This window comes from Schistocerca nitens, chromosome 8 (genome assembly GCF_023898315.1).
Source record: "Schistocerca nitens isolate TAMUIC-IGC-003100 chromosome 8, iqSchNite1.1, whole genome shotgun sequence".
Taxonomy (NCBI): Eukaryota; Metazoa; Arthropoda; class Insecta; order Orthoptera; family Acrididae; genus Schistocerca; species Schistocerca nitens.
The window spans coordinates 590,135,574-590,152,884 of record NC_064621.1 but is presented as its reverse complement, the minus strand read 5'-3'; the positions used below and the strand labels follow the sequence as shown (position 1 = coordinate 590,152,884).

Genomic DNA, 17,311 nt, shown 5'->3' with positions numbered 1-17,311 from the left:
AAGAAAGGACATGTTATCAGAATGAGATTTTCACTCTGCAGCGGAGTGTGCGCTGATATGAAACTTCCTGGCAGATTAAAACTGTGTGCCCGACCGAGACTCGAACTCGGGACCTTTGCCTTTCGCGGGCAAGTGCTCTACCAACTGAGCTACCGAAGCACGACTCACGCCCGGTACTCACAGCTTTACTTCTGCCAGTACCTCGTCTCCTACCTTCCAAACTTTACAGAAGCTCTCCTGCGAAACTTGCAGCACTAGCACTCCTGAAAGAAAGGATATTGCGGAGACATGGCTTAGCCACAGCCTGGGGGATGTTTCCAGAATGAGATTTTCACTCTGCAGCGGAGTATGGTAGAGCACTTGCCCGCGAAAGGCAAAGGTCCCGAGTTCGAGTCTCGGTCGGGCACACAGTTTTAATCTGCCAGGAAGTTTCATATCAGCGCACACTCCGCTGCAGAGTGAAAATCTCATTCTGGAAACATCCCCTAGGCTGTGGCTAAGCCATGTCTCCGCAATATCCTTTCTTTCAGGAGTGCTAGTTCTGCAAGTTTCGCAGGAGAGCTTCTGTAAAGTTTGGAAGGTAGGAGACGAGGTACTGGCAGAAGTAAAGCTGTGAGTACCGGGCGTGAGTCGTGCTTCGGTAGCTCAGTTGGTAGAGCACTTGCCCGCGAAAGGCAAAGGTCCCGAGTTCGAGTCTCGGTCGGGCACACAGTTTTAATCTGCCAGGAAGTTTGACATGTTATCATTTAGTAGTTTTCACAATAACGGAAGTGGACAACAGTGAGTCTCATGACAAGGAGGAGAGATATATATTATGCTAAAATAATTAAAATATAACTTCACCTACAGCGTATGCGAATAATATAGTTCGGTGCGAAACTGGAGGGAGGTTACATATGGCGACGCGTGTGTCGAAATTCGATTCCACAGCAATCTTCGGAAACGACGGAGAAGACAACACAGCAAACAGTGAGACCGCAGCATTTCAGCACAGCAGCGCTTCGAATTTAAGTGCACTCAATGTTGTGTAGGAATGAACAGGAATAGGAATAAACAATAGTGTTACTGACTTTTAAGTTGCGAGTGAACTTTTCAATTTAGAGCAAGCACAAGTTCCAACGAACAGTGATTGTTGTGAACAGTGTTAATATGGCTAATTCAGAACAAAACGGTAGTGTTACTAAAGACGATGGAGGACGATTTAATAACGTGGTTGACGGAGAACAAATTAATGTGGTGGAAAACACTACAGTTAATTCGACAGAGGACAGTGGTAGTCTTAGTTTTGAATTGCCTAACAGAAGTTCAACACCGATGGTTATCTAGCAAACAGAGACTGCTATTGTCAGTAAAGATCGTATATCTCAATTGTTAGAAGCAATCAAAAATGTTCATGAGGAAAATAGACAGGCGCGTGTAGAAATAAAAGCCTTCCATGAAGAAAATAGACGGTCGCGTGTAGAAATAAAAGCCTTTCATGAAGAAAATAGACAGGCGCGTGTAGAAATAAAAGTTTTCATGAAGAAAACAGACAGGTGCTTGTAGAAAGAATAGCGTTTCATGAGGAAAATAAAAAGATGCGTCAGGAAATAATAAAAATTTTTGAGGAAACAAGAAAGTTCCATCAGGAAATCAAAAATGATTATCAGACACTAACTAATGCGATTAGCAATTTGCGAACGGAACTCACCAGCTCATTTGAACAAAAGCATGACGATCTCCGAAAAGAATGTCAAGACAAACATGAGGCCATTAGCAGTGAAATTACAGATCGTAAAATTCAAGTTAACGGACGGTGTAGGCAAACGGAAATTTTATTTGCAATGTTAATGACAAAGTAAAGGCTCAAGATGACGAAATCGCCAAAATTAAAAGTTCTTGTAAAGCCAACAAAGAGTCGATAATTAAGATGGTTAATGGCGTACAAACGCGATGTGATGAACTAAGTGATGAGGTACATGAGATACGACAAAAGGTAACGAACAACGACACAATGTCAAATGGAATTAATAAAGAAATTTCGCGCGATGAAATTAATGCAGTATTACGTGAACCAGATAACAATATTGTTGGTTTGCCGCAAGTAATTGTTGACAATGGACTGAGCGGTCGAAAATTTCATGAATATGAACCGAAACAAGGCATCCACGCAGTTGCGTTCATTAGACAATTCAAACATGCGTTTTCGAGGCATTATACGGAACGTGCTAAAATTGATACTTGCGTCTGTCACATGAAGGGTGAGGCACATATTTGGGGTATAAGTGTATCCGAGAATTACACCAAGTATGAAGAATTTGAAACAGCATTTTTTTTAAAAATTTGGTCGAAAGAAAAACAGTGGGACGTAAAATCAAAAATTGTCACACCGCCAAATTATGAAAGACATCACGGTACAATGCGTGAGTTTATGCAAAGGTACTGGAACGACAATGCATACTTGGACGATCCAGTTAAAGAAGAAGAGCCAATGCTTATATTAATACAGAAATTACCATTTTTGGTGCGTGAGAAGTTAGCACTCACACCACAGTTAACAATGGAGCAAGTGTGTTTTTGCTAATCGACCGAATGGAATTGCTCAATGCCGGACGCGATCAACGTGAGCGACACAATAATAACAATTACCCGAATCGTCATAACGGCCCAGCGCGGGAAGGAATCCCAAATTACGAACGACCGAAAGTATTTGATCGGCGAGACGCTGATAGACACAGGAGAGACGAATACAATGTACCAGAGGGATTCAGGTCAAATCACCCGCAGAACCAGTCCCACAATGACAGAGACAGGCGACAGCATCGATCGCCAGAACGTGCAAGAAGCCGCGATCGCAATCAGCGAGATTCTGAACAGTTAAACTAAGCAAAGTTTCGGAGACGACCCGCTCTGGAACTCTGTCACAGGGACAAAAGGTCGGATATTATGATAAATGCCATAAAGTGTGAACATGTAAATGATGTCAACGAAGATTTGTGTCGAGAAAATGAAGAAACTAACAAAGAAATTCTGATGCCATTTGTGGAAGTCGAAGTATGTGGTATTGCTATGGATGCATTAATTGATTCAGCTAACGAGGCAAGCGCTATTTCTGAAAATCTATTTTCGCAATTAAACAATCTTGTCGCTATTCCCACATTTCCTGTTAACGGCGTACGTATTGTCAGTGCAGTTAGAAACCGAAGCAAACCAATTAAAGGACAAGCATTACTAAGATTTCCTATTCAAGGGGACAAATATGATCAGAGAGTGTTAATCGTTGGTTCTCTCAATGTTTGGCTAGTTCTCGGAGTTGATTGGTTATCAGAGATGAGATGCTGTATTAATTTTGAGGAGAATTGTCTTGCGGGCGTGGAGAGATAATAAAGAAAGAAGAATTGTATTTAAAGGGTTTGTTATGGATAATAATGGCGCTACGGGCGTGAAAATAAGGATGATGCGTTATAGGGGAGAATATGGAGCTGTCAGTTTAAACAATTCAGAGAACTGCGCTAAGCTGCAAGAGAGGGATGAGGAGGATACTCTAAATTGTATTCAAACCAAGATTCGAGCGTTAGTGGACGTGACTGAAGCAGAACGAGAAGAACTGAGGGAACTACTGAGATGCTACGTCGATATATTTTCTAAGATACCAGGATTAATTAAAGGATATGTTTGCAAAATCAAAGTAAATGACCATTAACCATTTCGCAGTAAGTCACAAGCAATAGCACTGGCAAAAATGGAAGCTGTTAACATGGAAATACAGAGGATGTTGAATAATCAAATAATTGAGCGCTCAGATAGCGAATATTCAAACCACATACAAGCTGTAGCAAAGAAGCATGGCACAGTTCGCATTGTTCTTGACACCCGTGCAATAAATTGCATAATTTTACCACAGCGTGATCAGCCAGAAAACCTGCAGTTATTTTTACAAAGATTCAAAGGAGTCAAATATATAAGTAGCCTTGATTTGACTAGTAGTTACTGGCAGTTAATGCTAGAAGAGAATAGTAGAAAGTGTACAGCATTTCTTTATAATGGTAGATGTTACCAGTTTCAGAGAATGCCTTTTGGACTCTCGATTTCTTCAGCGGTTTTTATGAGAGCACTGGATAAAGTTTTAGGCGAAGATTTGAAACATGTAACGCTTTATGTTGACGATATCTTGATTAGCACAGCTTCATGGGAAGAACATTTCGAAATTATTCATCAGATACTTGAAGCATTTAGGAAAGCTGGAGTGACTGTTAACCTGGAAAAATCGGAATTCGCCAAGTCGCAAATTAAATTGCTTGGGCATATTATTTCGTCGCTTGGGATTGAACCGGCTCCAACAAAAATGGACACAGTAAGAAATTTTCCGTCACCTAAGTGCCGTAAGCAACTTAAGTCGTTTTTTGGTTTCTGTAATTTTTAACGTCGTTTTCTTTCAGGATGCTGCCTATCTCCTCCTGTCTTAATGGACTTGCTGAAGAAGGATGCTATATGGAAATGGACTCATGAACATCAAGAAGCGTTTGATTCAACAAAAAACCAACTGTGTGAAGCATCTAGCCTTCACCACCCTGATTTAATTGAAAAGTTTTACCTTGGCACCGATTCAAGTCATTATGCGCTTGGCGCAGAATTATATCAATTAATTGAAGTCGATGGAGTTATTGAACATCATACTATCGCATTTGCGAGCCGCGCACTCACAAGCTGGGAGCGAAAACATATTGTCACGGAAAGAGGAGCACTTTCCATTGTTTGGAGCTTCGAAAAGTTTCGTTTTTATCTTCTTGGAAGGCATACTGTCGTAGTGACGGATCACAAAGCATTATCATTCTTGATGAATTGGAAATTGATGCACAATAGTTTAACCGGTGGTCGTTAATGCTTCAGCAATACAGTTTTGAGATTCAGTACATACCAGGAAAGCAGAACGTCGTACCGGATGCGCTGTCGAGGCTGTCAGAAGGAGAAGATTCAGTTAATGTTGCGCATCCACTCCAGAAAGATATAAGGATTCATTTTATACGAGGTGTCGAAGGCAAGCGTCATATACGCAAGATTCTGCGGAACATCAAACAGGAACAGGACGCAGACAAAGTATTGAGGATGATTAAAGAAAAATATGATGATCCGAATGCCGAGAGTAATGGCAAGATACGTCAATATTATTTAAAACCAGATTGTATCCTTTACCGGCGAAGCAACTTGAATTCTGATCATTGGAGGCTATGTATTCCCAAACATGTAGTGGATGAATTAATAAGATACGTGCACGTGAGATATGCTCATTTTGGGCCACGTAAATGTATACTAAAATTGCAAGAGAACGTCGTCTTCGATAACATGGCATGAAAAGTACGATCAATTCTAAAATCTGGCGATCTCTGTCAAAAAACTAAAGTGTCTACGATTCAGCACAAAGGTTTCATGCATAGCATTATACCTCAAGACCGTGGTGAAATTTCAGCTCTCGATCTCAATGGACCGCTACCCAGATCAAAAGGGAATTTTACTCAAATTTTGGTTGTGATGGATGTCTTTTCGAAATTTGTACGCCATTACCCACTCAGGAAAGCCAAGAGTAAGACCATCATCAAGAAACTCAGGGAAAAATACTTCGTAAATACTGTCAAGCCAGAGTGCATTGTATTGGACAATGGTCCACAAAATCGGTCACACCTATAGAAAGATTTTATTAATGATGAAGGTATTCGGCACATTGCAATTTCGTCTTTCAGACCCGCGTCCAACCCGACTGAACGTCAAATGCGTGAACGAGGACGTTTATTTCGTGCACATTGCGGGAAGAAACATAGAAGATGGATAGAACGATTGACAGATTTTTAAACAGTTATTAATAGTTTGTCGCATGATTCAACGGGATTACCGCCATGTAAAGTCCTCTTTGGAAAGAAACCTGACAGTATCTTTCATGATTACATTTCCTTTCCGCAAGAAAAGGAAATTACGCAAGACGAGCGTTTTAAAATCGCGTTGGAGACGATGAAGAAACGAGCAGAAGGACGGAAGCTGGCACATGACAAGATAGTGAAACCCATTACGTACAAAGTCTGTGATTTAGTACTTATTCGAACTCATACGAAATCATCAAGTGCAAATGAAGAGATAAAAAATTTTCATCACTACTACAGAGGACCATTCAAAATTAGAAAACTTGGTCACCCTAATTCCTTTGAAATTGAAATGGTGCAGTCCGGTCAGTATTGTTGTGGATTGGCAAGAGCGCCAACCCACTATGAGAGGAAGCCGAAAGGCACGCGTTTTAGTTCACGCAGGCTGGCGTGAGGTCTGGAACAGGTCAAGGAAATGAGACTAGCACGTAAGGACGTAGCTGAGGAATACTTAACTTTAATCCATAATTGGTGAACATCGCTCTTGACGGTACATGTTTTACAGCATCAATAGTAACTGGTAATGGCGCCTTGCTAGGTCGTAGCAAATGACGTAGCTGAAGGCTATGCTAACTATCGTCTCGGCAAATGAGAGCGTATTTTGTCAGTGAACCATCGCTAGCACAGTCGGCTGTACAACTGGGGCGAGTGCTAGGAAGTCTCTCTAGACCTGCCGTGTGGCGGCGCTCCGTCTGCAATCACTGATAGTGGCGACGTATACTAACGAACCGCGGCCGATTTAAAGGCTACCACCTAGCAAGTGTGGTGTCTGGCGGTGACACCACAAGTATCATAGCCTACAACATGTAGAAAACATTAAACCGTATCATCTATAAGAAGTGTTGCAAGACAAGAGATGCTCTGTAAAAAAATATGAACATTGTGTTATTTATGTACATATCATTTTGCCTGTGTGAAAATAAATGGACAATAGTCGGTAGCTATTGTGAGTTAGTTATAGTGGACAGTAGTAGGTAGCTACTGTGAGCTAGATGCAATCAGTTTTAAGCATTTTATGCCGTCACGTAAACATTGTGCAGTGCTTGAGTCAGAGACACGTCTGTAAGCAATAATAGGAACGCGTGGCGCTAGTGTTGTGGATACTACAGACTGATTGACGTGCGCGCGCGGTGTATTTTGTTTCCCCACTGCCGTAATTCCGTTTTGTGTTTGTATGTTGGCGAGCCGATGTGGAGCCACCGACGTGAAGCGAAGCGCGCGCAGCGCGGTCGTCATGTGTTACAACTGCGGTAGAGGATGTACCAACCCCTAGGACCTAGCACGCAGCGCGACTGTCGCCTGTTCCAGCGCTGCGCTACCCTGTCAGGTTGGCGAGCTGTGTGGAACGCGGAACCATGGGATGCTGACGTCGGCGGCCAGCTGATCAACAACAACAACAAGCTTCACGGCGCGGGAGTCGCTGTTATGACGCTGTTAGTACAATTGCAGAGGCTACGAGTCTACAGTCCCCGGCGACTTCGATGCCACAGCCCCATAATTCATCGAAAGCTACGAATATCTGTGTTTTGTATCGCATCATAGGGAGGTGAAAAAGCAGAGTAAACAGTGAAAGTGTTATCATTATTGTGGTGGTATATCCCCGGCGGCATCGATGCCACAGCCCAGTGCGTAGTGAACCAGCGTGTTTGCGTGTGATTTACGACTAAACATATAGGCAGGGGCCTAAAGCAAAGTAATTAGATATAAAGTGCTACGTAAAAAAGTGTTTTCCAAGGTTATTATTTGTTTATGGATTACTTTCCAAGGTATGTGCCTTCTGTCAAATTTCTTGTATTACTAACCCTGAAAACTGTGGGCCATAAATATAACAGTATCCCTTTTTCAAAATATGCTGCCACTTGGAGTGTTAATTTATGTGGGGTAGTATTAGAATATTTTCCTATGAATATTGTGTAGTAGTTGGAGTTGTCAGTTTATTATTTTGTTTATTTTTTGATCACATTCATTCAGTTAGGCCTATGTTTCTATTCATTCAATACAGTGACTATCTGAACATTAGTATTTAATCTATTACAACAAAAAATATTCATGAACAAGCTAACAAACACTTGTTATTCGTGTATCACAGTTAGCCATACTATTTATTTGGGACATTACAGCATTGTGTTTCATGTTGCTATGCTAATTCAATGACATTATGCAGTGTGCACAAGCATTTGTGATTAACCTGACTTATCTTATTGCTAATTAGCGAGTGATTTAATGATATAATGTGATTAATGTACTGTGATTAAGTGATACTTGAATTTCTTAAACACCATTTTCCTTACACAAATGAGATTTATTCTTAATGACTTGAGGTTCTCCATTAATAAGCAAATAATTTTGACTAAATAATGTAATTTTACATTTTTTTTCTTTTTTGTCTTTCTATATATTTTTCTATTTTAATATTCAAATCTAATATCAATATTACACTTTTTTCATATTAAAGTATTATTTTGGTGGGGATATGTAAGGGTACAGTACCCTTACATAGTATTGATTATGCACTATGCAGAGATCATAGATGGTTTAAGCAAAGACTGCAGTGCAGTCAACAATGTGCGAGTGGGTAAGCAGTAGTCTAGTGTTGGAGTCCATGGGTGGAAGTCGGCTGTGAGAGGCTAGAGAGACAGGTTTTTCGGTATTGAGGCTGGAGATGAGTGGCAGAGTGGCACACAATGTTTGACGTTCATAAATGTTTATAAATTGATTTAAATAATAAATTCCAGCATTTAAGAAAGGAGATGCTATCATTTAGTAGTTTTCACAGTAACAGAAGTGGACAACAATGAGTCTCATGACAAGGAGGAAAGATATATATTATGCTAAAATAATTAAAATATAACTTCACCTACAGCATATGCGAATAATATGGTTTGGTGCGAAACTGGGGGGAGGTTACAGGTGCCTGACCTCTCAATCAGGTGGCATCCGTGCAACGCTTTCGCCATGGACACCCATAAGAGAGGGTCCATGTGGATTTTAGCAGGCATTTCTGGGGAGCTATTTGGCTGGTGGTGACATGCGCCATCGGTGGAACGCCGTAAATCCTGGTGTCGAATTATATACTTCAAGTCGAGACAGTTCTGTCCGCCTCCAACATAGAGGCATATCGGATGGCCCATAATTCAAAACTCAGATGCCCAAGGCCTATCAGGATCCATATACTCCGCAAGTCCTGCACTATTTCTTCACTCTGTATAGGTGCACCCGCATCACTGGATTCAGCCCAGACAAAATTCTACATAGGTGCTGGCATCATGCCCTGTTACACATCCTGCATCCCTTACAGTGTACCCTATCTATGAACCAGAGCAATCGTCTGTGCATTCTTTTCGCCTGGTGCCTGGGATGGGCACAATGGTTCTTCACTGGGTGTAATGAGTATCAGTAGTTTGTCGGTGCAACCACCCGCTCTTATTTGACCTGTCAGCACAGTCAGCTCTGGTAGGATGGACACTCACAATCTTAGCCTCCACCCCCACGTCTGCCACCAACTTCCGGTTGTGACACCAGGGTCACCACCAGCCATGTTCCTCGCCCCGCACGCCCTGCGCCACTGTGCAGCTTACACCTCAGTGATCGATGACGTCAGAACCCATCAATAGGGGACCACTCCATCTGTTCCAGACATCCTTCACCCCTGCTGTACCGGGGCAGACTGTTGTCACTGTCTCCACTGCTTCAGATGGATTATCAGAGTTGGATGTCCCCAAGGATGGTTCCATAGGAGTGGAGTGCTGCAGCCCTTAACCAACTCCGTGCCTCCCCCTCACTGCCACTGGCACAGCCGGGATATTTTCGGCCCTACATATAGATTTCGAGGGAAGAGACTCTGTACTCTCGCTAGTGGCGGATATCGATAACAGCTCTGAGGCGCCACGTCTTGTGCACAGTGTGTCATGCGGGCTGTACCACTGACAGCCATGGGGCCTAACAAGCAGTAGTGAGCTCCGTCATGTATATACAGTACACGAGGACCCATCACGCTTATCCACTATTCGGATACTGACCCTGCTTTGTGGACTAACTTTCTGCCTATCGTTATTGGGAGTTATTCAGTGTTCAGCTCACGAGGCATTTGGTTTTCTTCATGAATTACGTGTTCGTATTGGTATCAGATTTAGAATAGTGCATTGCCCGCATCTCGTGGTCGTGCGGTAGCGTTCTCGCTTCCCACGCACGGGTTCCCGGGTTCGATTCCCGGCGGGGTCAGGGATTTTCTCTGCCTCGTGATGGCTGGGTGTTGTGTGCTGTCCTTAGGTTAGTTAGGTTTAAGTAGTTCTAAGTTCTAGGGGACTGATGACCATAGATGTTAAGTCCCATAGTGCTCAGAGCCAGTTGAACCAGTTGCATTACCATGTTGAGAGACGAACCCATCGGTGAAAGGGCGACTTTATGGCTGGGTGACTGACTGAGGACTCCTTTCTGCTTTATACAGTTCTCAAATTGCCCTAAAGATTGGTGACAAGAGTCCAAAATACATACATCATACCATCCACAACACGATGCATCTGTTGGACTGCGTGCCTGAGATATGGCCCACTTCGCCTAAAATCTTATCTAGGGCGATCATCAGATGTCACACAAATCCTACAGTAGCTGGTGAAGGGAATCTGAGGGTACTGATCCACTCCAGTCGTTCCCTTGTCAACCCCTTTCCTGTAAAGGTTACCAGAGATCTAACTAATATTTTGGAAACGATTGCGTACTGACCGGGTCGATAAATCCTTGGAATTGCCTCAGAAAATGGCAGGGCACAGTTTTGTTTGCATTTTCCTCGGTTACCTACGAGTCATCAGCATTGCTGTTCAGAGCCACTGACAGTTATGAGGCTCCTGTATTTCACGATAGCGGGTGCATCTTCAAATAATTTCGCTGTGGTGTATCCACACTGCATAATCCCAGTTTGAAATTCCTGGCAGGCTGAATAGCAGAAATAGTATAGGACTGCTTCTACCCAAACTGCATGGGTTGCTGTCCATAGCAATACCCTCGTGTAACAGCAGTACTCCGAAAGAAGCTTCTGATCAAAAATATACAAACTGTGCAAGTCACGAGGGTGCTGCATAATATCTTTTAGCAGTTAATCGCAGGACTTTTATTCTGCATCGTTTTCTCAAGGGAAATGTTTGAATTCCTGCGCTGTACAGGTACTTATCACGAATTGGGAAAATCATGGTGCATGGCGAGTGTTCAGCGAGCGATCGGCAAGCAAGTTGGCAAGCTGGAGTAAAGATCGCTATCTTTACTGTTAACAGCGCCAGTTTCCCGCGTTACAGGGACGCCAGCTTCCCACACGCACGCCACACGCATTCTTCTCGCCGAGGCACCAGCGCGTGTCGCCCTGGTCGGATTCCGGAATCGATCGCAGGATCAGTCGACTGCTCGGCTGGTCGATGTGTGGGCGCTCTGGCGACGCGCCGCTTTATGGGTCGACAATAAAATTTGCAACGCCCGCTCTGAAGCTGGTCGTCTGGGCGCCGACTTTACTCCGCTCCCTAAATCCACGCAGGTTGCGCCATAAGGTAGACCCAGTTCCTCAGCCGGAGGTGACCTCAATCTCCGGCGATTTAGTTCGGCACTAAATCAGACTCTTACTGGAGGTTATACTTCTGTTTTTCTTTCGTATTTATTTACGTTTGTCGCATTGATTGTGAAAGTAGATACCCCCGCTCCCGTCCCCCTCTTCACACATACACCCAGATCGGAGCAGGGACCGAAGAGTCTTTTCTTTACGATTCTTCTTGTTACTTCTCAGAGCTTATCTCGTTCTCCAAGGACTTTCTGGAATACAATGAACTCAAGGGAAACTGTTTCGTTGCTGTAGTGAATGTAGGATGTCCGCTTGTGGGTCGACGTGTAACACTCAATTCTAACATTTTATTCTGCTTAATATCTAGGCTATTGCACATCTGTTTTCCCCTAATATTATGATTTTTTTAGTAAATGGATTGATCAGTTGCTCCACAAATTTCCAAATTTTTCGAATACATAGTACACTGTTTCTTTTGGATCACTTAAACTCCAGATTACCCAGCTCTAATGGTTAGTTACGACGTTCGATATGCCTACAGATGAAGAAAGTACGAGATATTCGGTCTACCAAGCACCACAAATATAAAAACAAAGCATTTAATGAGGACGGGGCTATACATAGAATTTAAAAATATATATCACACATTGCAGCACATAAGCTGGATACGTGACCGGTTCACCAAATATATCGATGCTGTTCCGTCTGTAGAAAGCAATGAATTAGAGGGCATTATCGTATATACAGAGAGATTACTAACACTTTCCCCTTCTCTGTGGCCAGAAGAATCAATAGCAAGGACGAACGGCTGGTGCAGGCCGGAGTGGCCGAGCGGTTCTAGGCGCTACAGTCTGGAACCGCGCGACCGCTGCGGTCGCAGGTTCGAATCCTGCTTCGGGCATGGATGTGTGTGATATCCTTAGGTTAGTTAGGTTTAAGTAGTTCTAAGTTCTAGGGGACTTATGACCGCAGCAGTTGAGTCCTATAGTGCTCAGAGGTAACTATACACGAGGGAGCAGTTACTCGTTCTGTCAATATACGAGTATTTGTGAGTTTTAACTCCTTGCGTCTTCCCCAGAATTCGAACGCTTCACGATACACATACACTTCAGCAGCAACTGTCGCATATTTGGTAAATGATTCAAATGGCTCTGAGCACTATGGGACTTAACTTCTAAGATCATCAGTCCCCTAGAACTTAGAACTACTTCAACCTAATTAACCTAAGTACATTACACACATCCATGCCTGAGGCAGGATTCGAACCTGCGACCGTAGCGGCCTCGCGGTTCCAGACTGAAGCGCCTAGAACCACTCGGCCACTCCGGCCGGCGTGGTAAAGGGCATTTCGAACATTACTATCGTTTCTCTATTTCTTCGTTCGAATATGGTGCATATGAAAAATGACTTTCGTAATGTCCCGCATGTGATACGGTTTCTCGGATGTCGCCAGCATGATGATTTTGTGAGCGGTGCATGATATGATTGTGTAACTTAAATCAGCCGTGAATATGTCTTCTAGGAATTACAGTAGTATGCCTCTCATGCAGCATAATACATAGCTCTATTGTAAAGTTCATTAAACTAACTTAGCAGATTTTGCATGTGCATGATCCCTCATAGCGACTAAACGATCGCATGATAAAAAAGCGCTTCACAGCTCTTGATGTCATGTGTTTATGTACCTGTTAAAGTCCCACACCGACAGAAAATACTTAAGACTCGATGGAAAGAGATTTTATTGACGTATCTCTTTCGGAGGTGAAGGTATATCTTCCAGCGAATTACAGTCTGACGTCTACCTTGCCTACAACTGTTTTTTATGTGGTTAATCCGCTGCAAATCGACATACACGGTCACTAAAATAGCCGTGAATGCTTCCTTTGACTGTAAATCAATCGTACTAGCAAACTAATACGTCCTCCTGCTTGTTTATGCGCAACATACTAAAATGGCTTATGTAGCGGGTAACTGACGGTCCCCTAAGTAGCAGTCGTCTGCAGGTCTTCATAAATTTCGCTAGGATTTTACGAAGTAGCTTCTTCTCTCTTTTAAACAGCACTATCCGTGGTCTGCCTCATGCATCATCCTGCGTTATCCACGACTCCATTTGCACAGACCTTGTAGGCCTACTAGAATGACCCTGTGTCATTCCTTTAGATTGCTCCTGCAGTTTTTTTTCAAACCTGGCAAACTTTTGAAGTTGAAAAGGACATACAGATCTGTTTAGTAGCGGTTTTTCAGATCAGGTATAAAGCACGTAACATATTCAATATGGTCATATTCTGTTCAGCAACGCAGAGCTGTATCTACCAAAGAGATTTGGTGTTACCACAGAAATAGCACAGAATCACTCGAGTACGTAATTGTCTGTGGCCTTCCTTATACCAAGGACGAATACGTGGGATGAGTACCACAAACTTGTTGTCTGCAGAATCAATCTTGATTCGCACGCGCGCAGAAAAATACAGCATCTTTCTGAGATTAGGTACCATTTAGAAATAAAAGTGAATGCACGGTTAAACAGAATAGCATGCTACTTTCCCGTAAATATGTAACACACCGTCAGATACAACAGTGGGTGGTTGTTTTTCGAAAAGTGAAAGCCGTATCACCCGTGCAACACCGTCAAGGTTTGCAGTGTTTGTTGTATGTTACCCGGTAGTTTCAGTGGTTCCACCACCTAGATCAGTATCTTTTTCGAAGCGTTTATCCCACCGTAGTAGTCCAATGTAGTCATGATTTGCCATATTTTGTTTCCATTTCTTTAAACTTCAGGTGCGGGTTGTCCTTCTGTTGCCATATTTGTGAGTCAGCTTAAGGAGAGGAAGTCATGCCTGTCATCAATCAGTGAATCGCGTACGCTTTGTTCTGTGTGTTACCGTGTTTTATCTTTCGTGTAGCGTATTTCCTGAACAGAGGTTAGGGACCGTAGCAACACTTTTGTAAACGAGTGTGAAAAGTCGCCTAAAATCGAACTCAGGATGGGCGGCGAAATAGGCCAACGTTTTTTTTTTTTTTTTATTCTTAAAACCACTTTTGCATGAGGACACAGCACATATACCCGAAATTGAGAAAACATTGTTTGATCGAATATAATTTTAAAACTGGACAGCCACAGCTAAAATATTTACACATGATTGCTTGACACATCATACAGCGAAGAGTTTTTAAAAATACTAGTGTTAAAACTCTTAAAATGAAACCGAATGAAATGCCCAATGCCCCGCTGTAAACCCACACAATCGGTATCGCAACTTTTTGGTTGCAACTTCTGGTCCAAATATAAACGCTATGTAATAGGCTACAAAACGCTGCAGAGTAGCAATTGGCGTGTCTAGGTAAAGATTTCAGCACTCTTCCACTGACAAAAAACCATCGTACACTGTTCAAAAGATCATCGGCAAAGATGAAAGTCACATCTCTGTTAAGCCGCGAACTGTACACATTCCGATTAAAGAATGCTCTTGTACAACTATGTCAAGCAACAAAATGCCCTCCATAGGTGTTATTCATGGAAGTACAGGGCCCTGTAGTGACAAAAGCCAACAAGCTCATGTGTATTTGCCACCAACGAGTGACCCGTGCGTTGTCAAAGCGTGAGCTGCGGCTGCCGTCTCAGTACCCATTTCGTAGCTTAACACAGGCCGACGAGACAGTATTTTAATCGGAATGTGTACAGTTCGCGACTTAACACAAACGTGACTTTTGTGAGTGACGATGGTCTTTTTATTATTTGATGATGGTTTTTTTTTATCAATTGTGGAATGCTGAAATCATTATCTAGTTACGCCAGCTCTTACACTGAGGAATTCGGTAGCTTTTGACATACCATTTACATTTTCACCAGAAGATACAAATCAAAAGTTACAAAACAGCTCGTGTGTGTTTATAAGTGATCTGAACACATACAGCTGCAGCGGACAATGGCACTTTCAATTCAGTTTCATTTTAAAAACTGTTCACCGTGTGAAGTCTCAAGCAATCATGTGTTGGCTTATGTTACACGAAATATGGGCTAAGAATTAGGAAGGAGACACGAAGTCAGAAAGGCAGATGTTACTGATGTCCTGTCCGACAGAAGATAGTGCCAGTGGAACGTGACACCTTACGTCACTGTAACGGAACAAATGTACAGGAACACTGGGACGCTGTGTAATCTACATTTAGCAAAAGGAAGAGGTTAACCAAGAGCTCTTGTTCTCACTCTCATTTACCGAAGCTGGGAAATTCATATAATTATAATTCAATGCCGAATCAGTTACCACATTGATACAGTTGTAGAAACCAGGATCAAACGCTAAGTAAGTTAGCAATTGGTAAAGGAAAGGATACGATATGATCGCTGACAACTCAACAGAATATCCAACGAACACCATCTGCTTCAAGTAATGTTTGCAACCATGTCCACAGCCAGCGATGAATTTTGGTGGAAAGTGTTCGCTTTACTTATCTTTCTGTGGCTCACGTCGCGCTCTTTTACCTTTGGGTGTAGATATTTTTGCAAATTATTTCGTATCTTAGTGCACTGCTCTCACTAATAATTTTATGCCTAACCCTTTCACTGTCCTGAAGATGATAATTACACACTGAAACTACTCATCAAATACAATTAAAAACCTTTTGTGGCCATAGACTAGAATAAAACACTACAATATGAGATACTACTCCTGTTCCCACAGTTAGTCATGTAGGTTATTTAGCTGAAATATAAGGTACAGGTAGCTGCCTTTGGGTAAATCCCGGTGTTTGGAGAGCTTATGGTTAAGTGACATTGCTCATACAGATAATCGTGAATATTTACACAGGATTTAAGAACTGTGGGGAAAACTTTCCATATCATATCGTCCAGTATATTAAAAAATAAGTATAAGCTACCTATCGCAAATTACGTAAAGCTGTCGTTAAAAGCATCGATAGTTAATTCGGTTAACGACGCTCGGAGTTTCTGGATTTGTGTTGGCGCAGCGACGTGACACTGCGAGAGTGAGAAATAGTAACTACAGAGAGTTTTAAGACATTGTCCTGTTTCCAGTGTGCTCCCAGAGAGACAAAATGTATTAAATCAAAGATATAGTGCATCAGACATCCTACCCCCAAAGGTTTGTAGCTTACATGGATGTATGACCGATTAACTTAAGAAGAGGAAAGAAATATTTAGCGTACCTTTGAACTTTATTTGATTAAATGTACTAGTGATCATCCGCAGTTCTTCCGTAGGATTCTCCCTTATCTGAAACAGATAAAAATAAATAAAACACACAAGTTACTTCTATCAAAAATTCGCGTCATGACGTGTTGTGTAACAAATTTTCCTTTTCGTTTACAAATATTTTACTTTACTCTTCGTGCTATAAATGTTCTAAGGAGTTAACGTGCCAGCAATATGATTGTTAAGCGTACCGGAAACGACAGCTTCTTGAATAACACTAATGAATGCTCGTTAATCTTGACAGCAAGTAGGGGCTTGAGGATTCGAGTAGTAGTAGTAGTGTTTTATTGAGGATTCGAGCATACTGCACTGGGATAATTTGCAACACGAAGCATATGGATATCAGAGTCCGTTTCTAAACTGGTACCGCTTATATGTGTTTCACGAGAAAATGTACGCGTCTCTTTAGTGTCATTCGTGCACATAAAACGTACGCTTCTACATGAAGGGGATCAGGGTATTAAGGTCCACCCTCTAACGTCACGGAACATAAATATATAACATGTTTTTTTCTGCGCTAATAAATACGTTGCGTGTGGAAAATTACGTTAACGCACGGAGATTATTTTAAAAAGATCCGTTTGTAAGATAAAATTTATGTTTCAGAGAATCAATCGACAGAGGGATGTACACTTGATGATGATGATGAGTCCCATACTTCTTTAC

General features: G+C 42.2%; 1 protein-coding gene across 2 annotated transcripts in view; it reads right to left on the bottom strand.

The window, feature by feature from the left end:
- The window catches only part of LOC126198713 (carbonic anhydrase-related protein 10-like), a 424,244-nt gene that overhangs the window by 91,557 nt on the left and 315,376 nt on the right, over positions 1-17,311 (bottom strand). For both annotated transcript variants that reach the window (XM_049935229.1, XM_049935230.1), the window contains exon 7: positions 16,600-16,666. In XM_049935229.1, the coding sequence (XP_049791186.1) occupies positions 16,600-16,666 (67 nt within the window). The remainder of the gene's footprint in view (positions 1-16,599; positions 16,667-17,311) is intronic.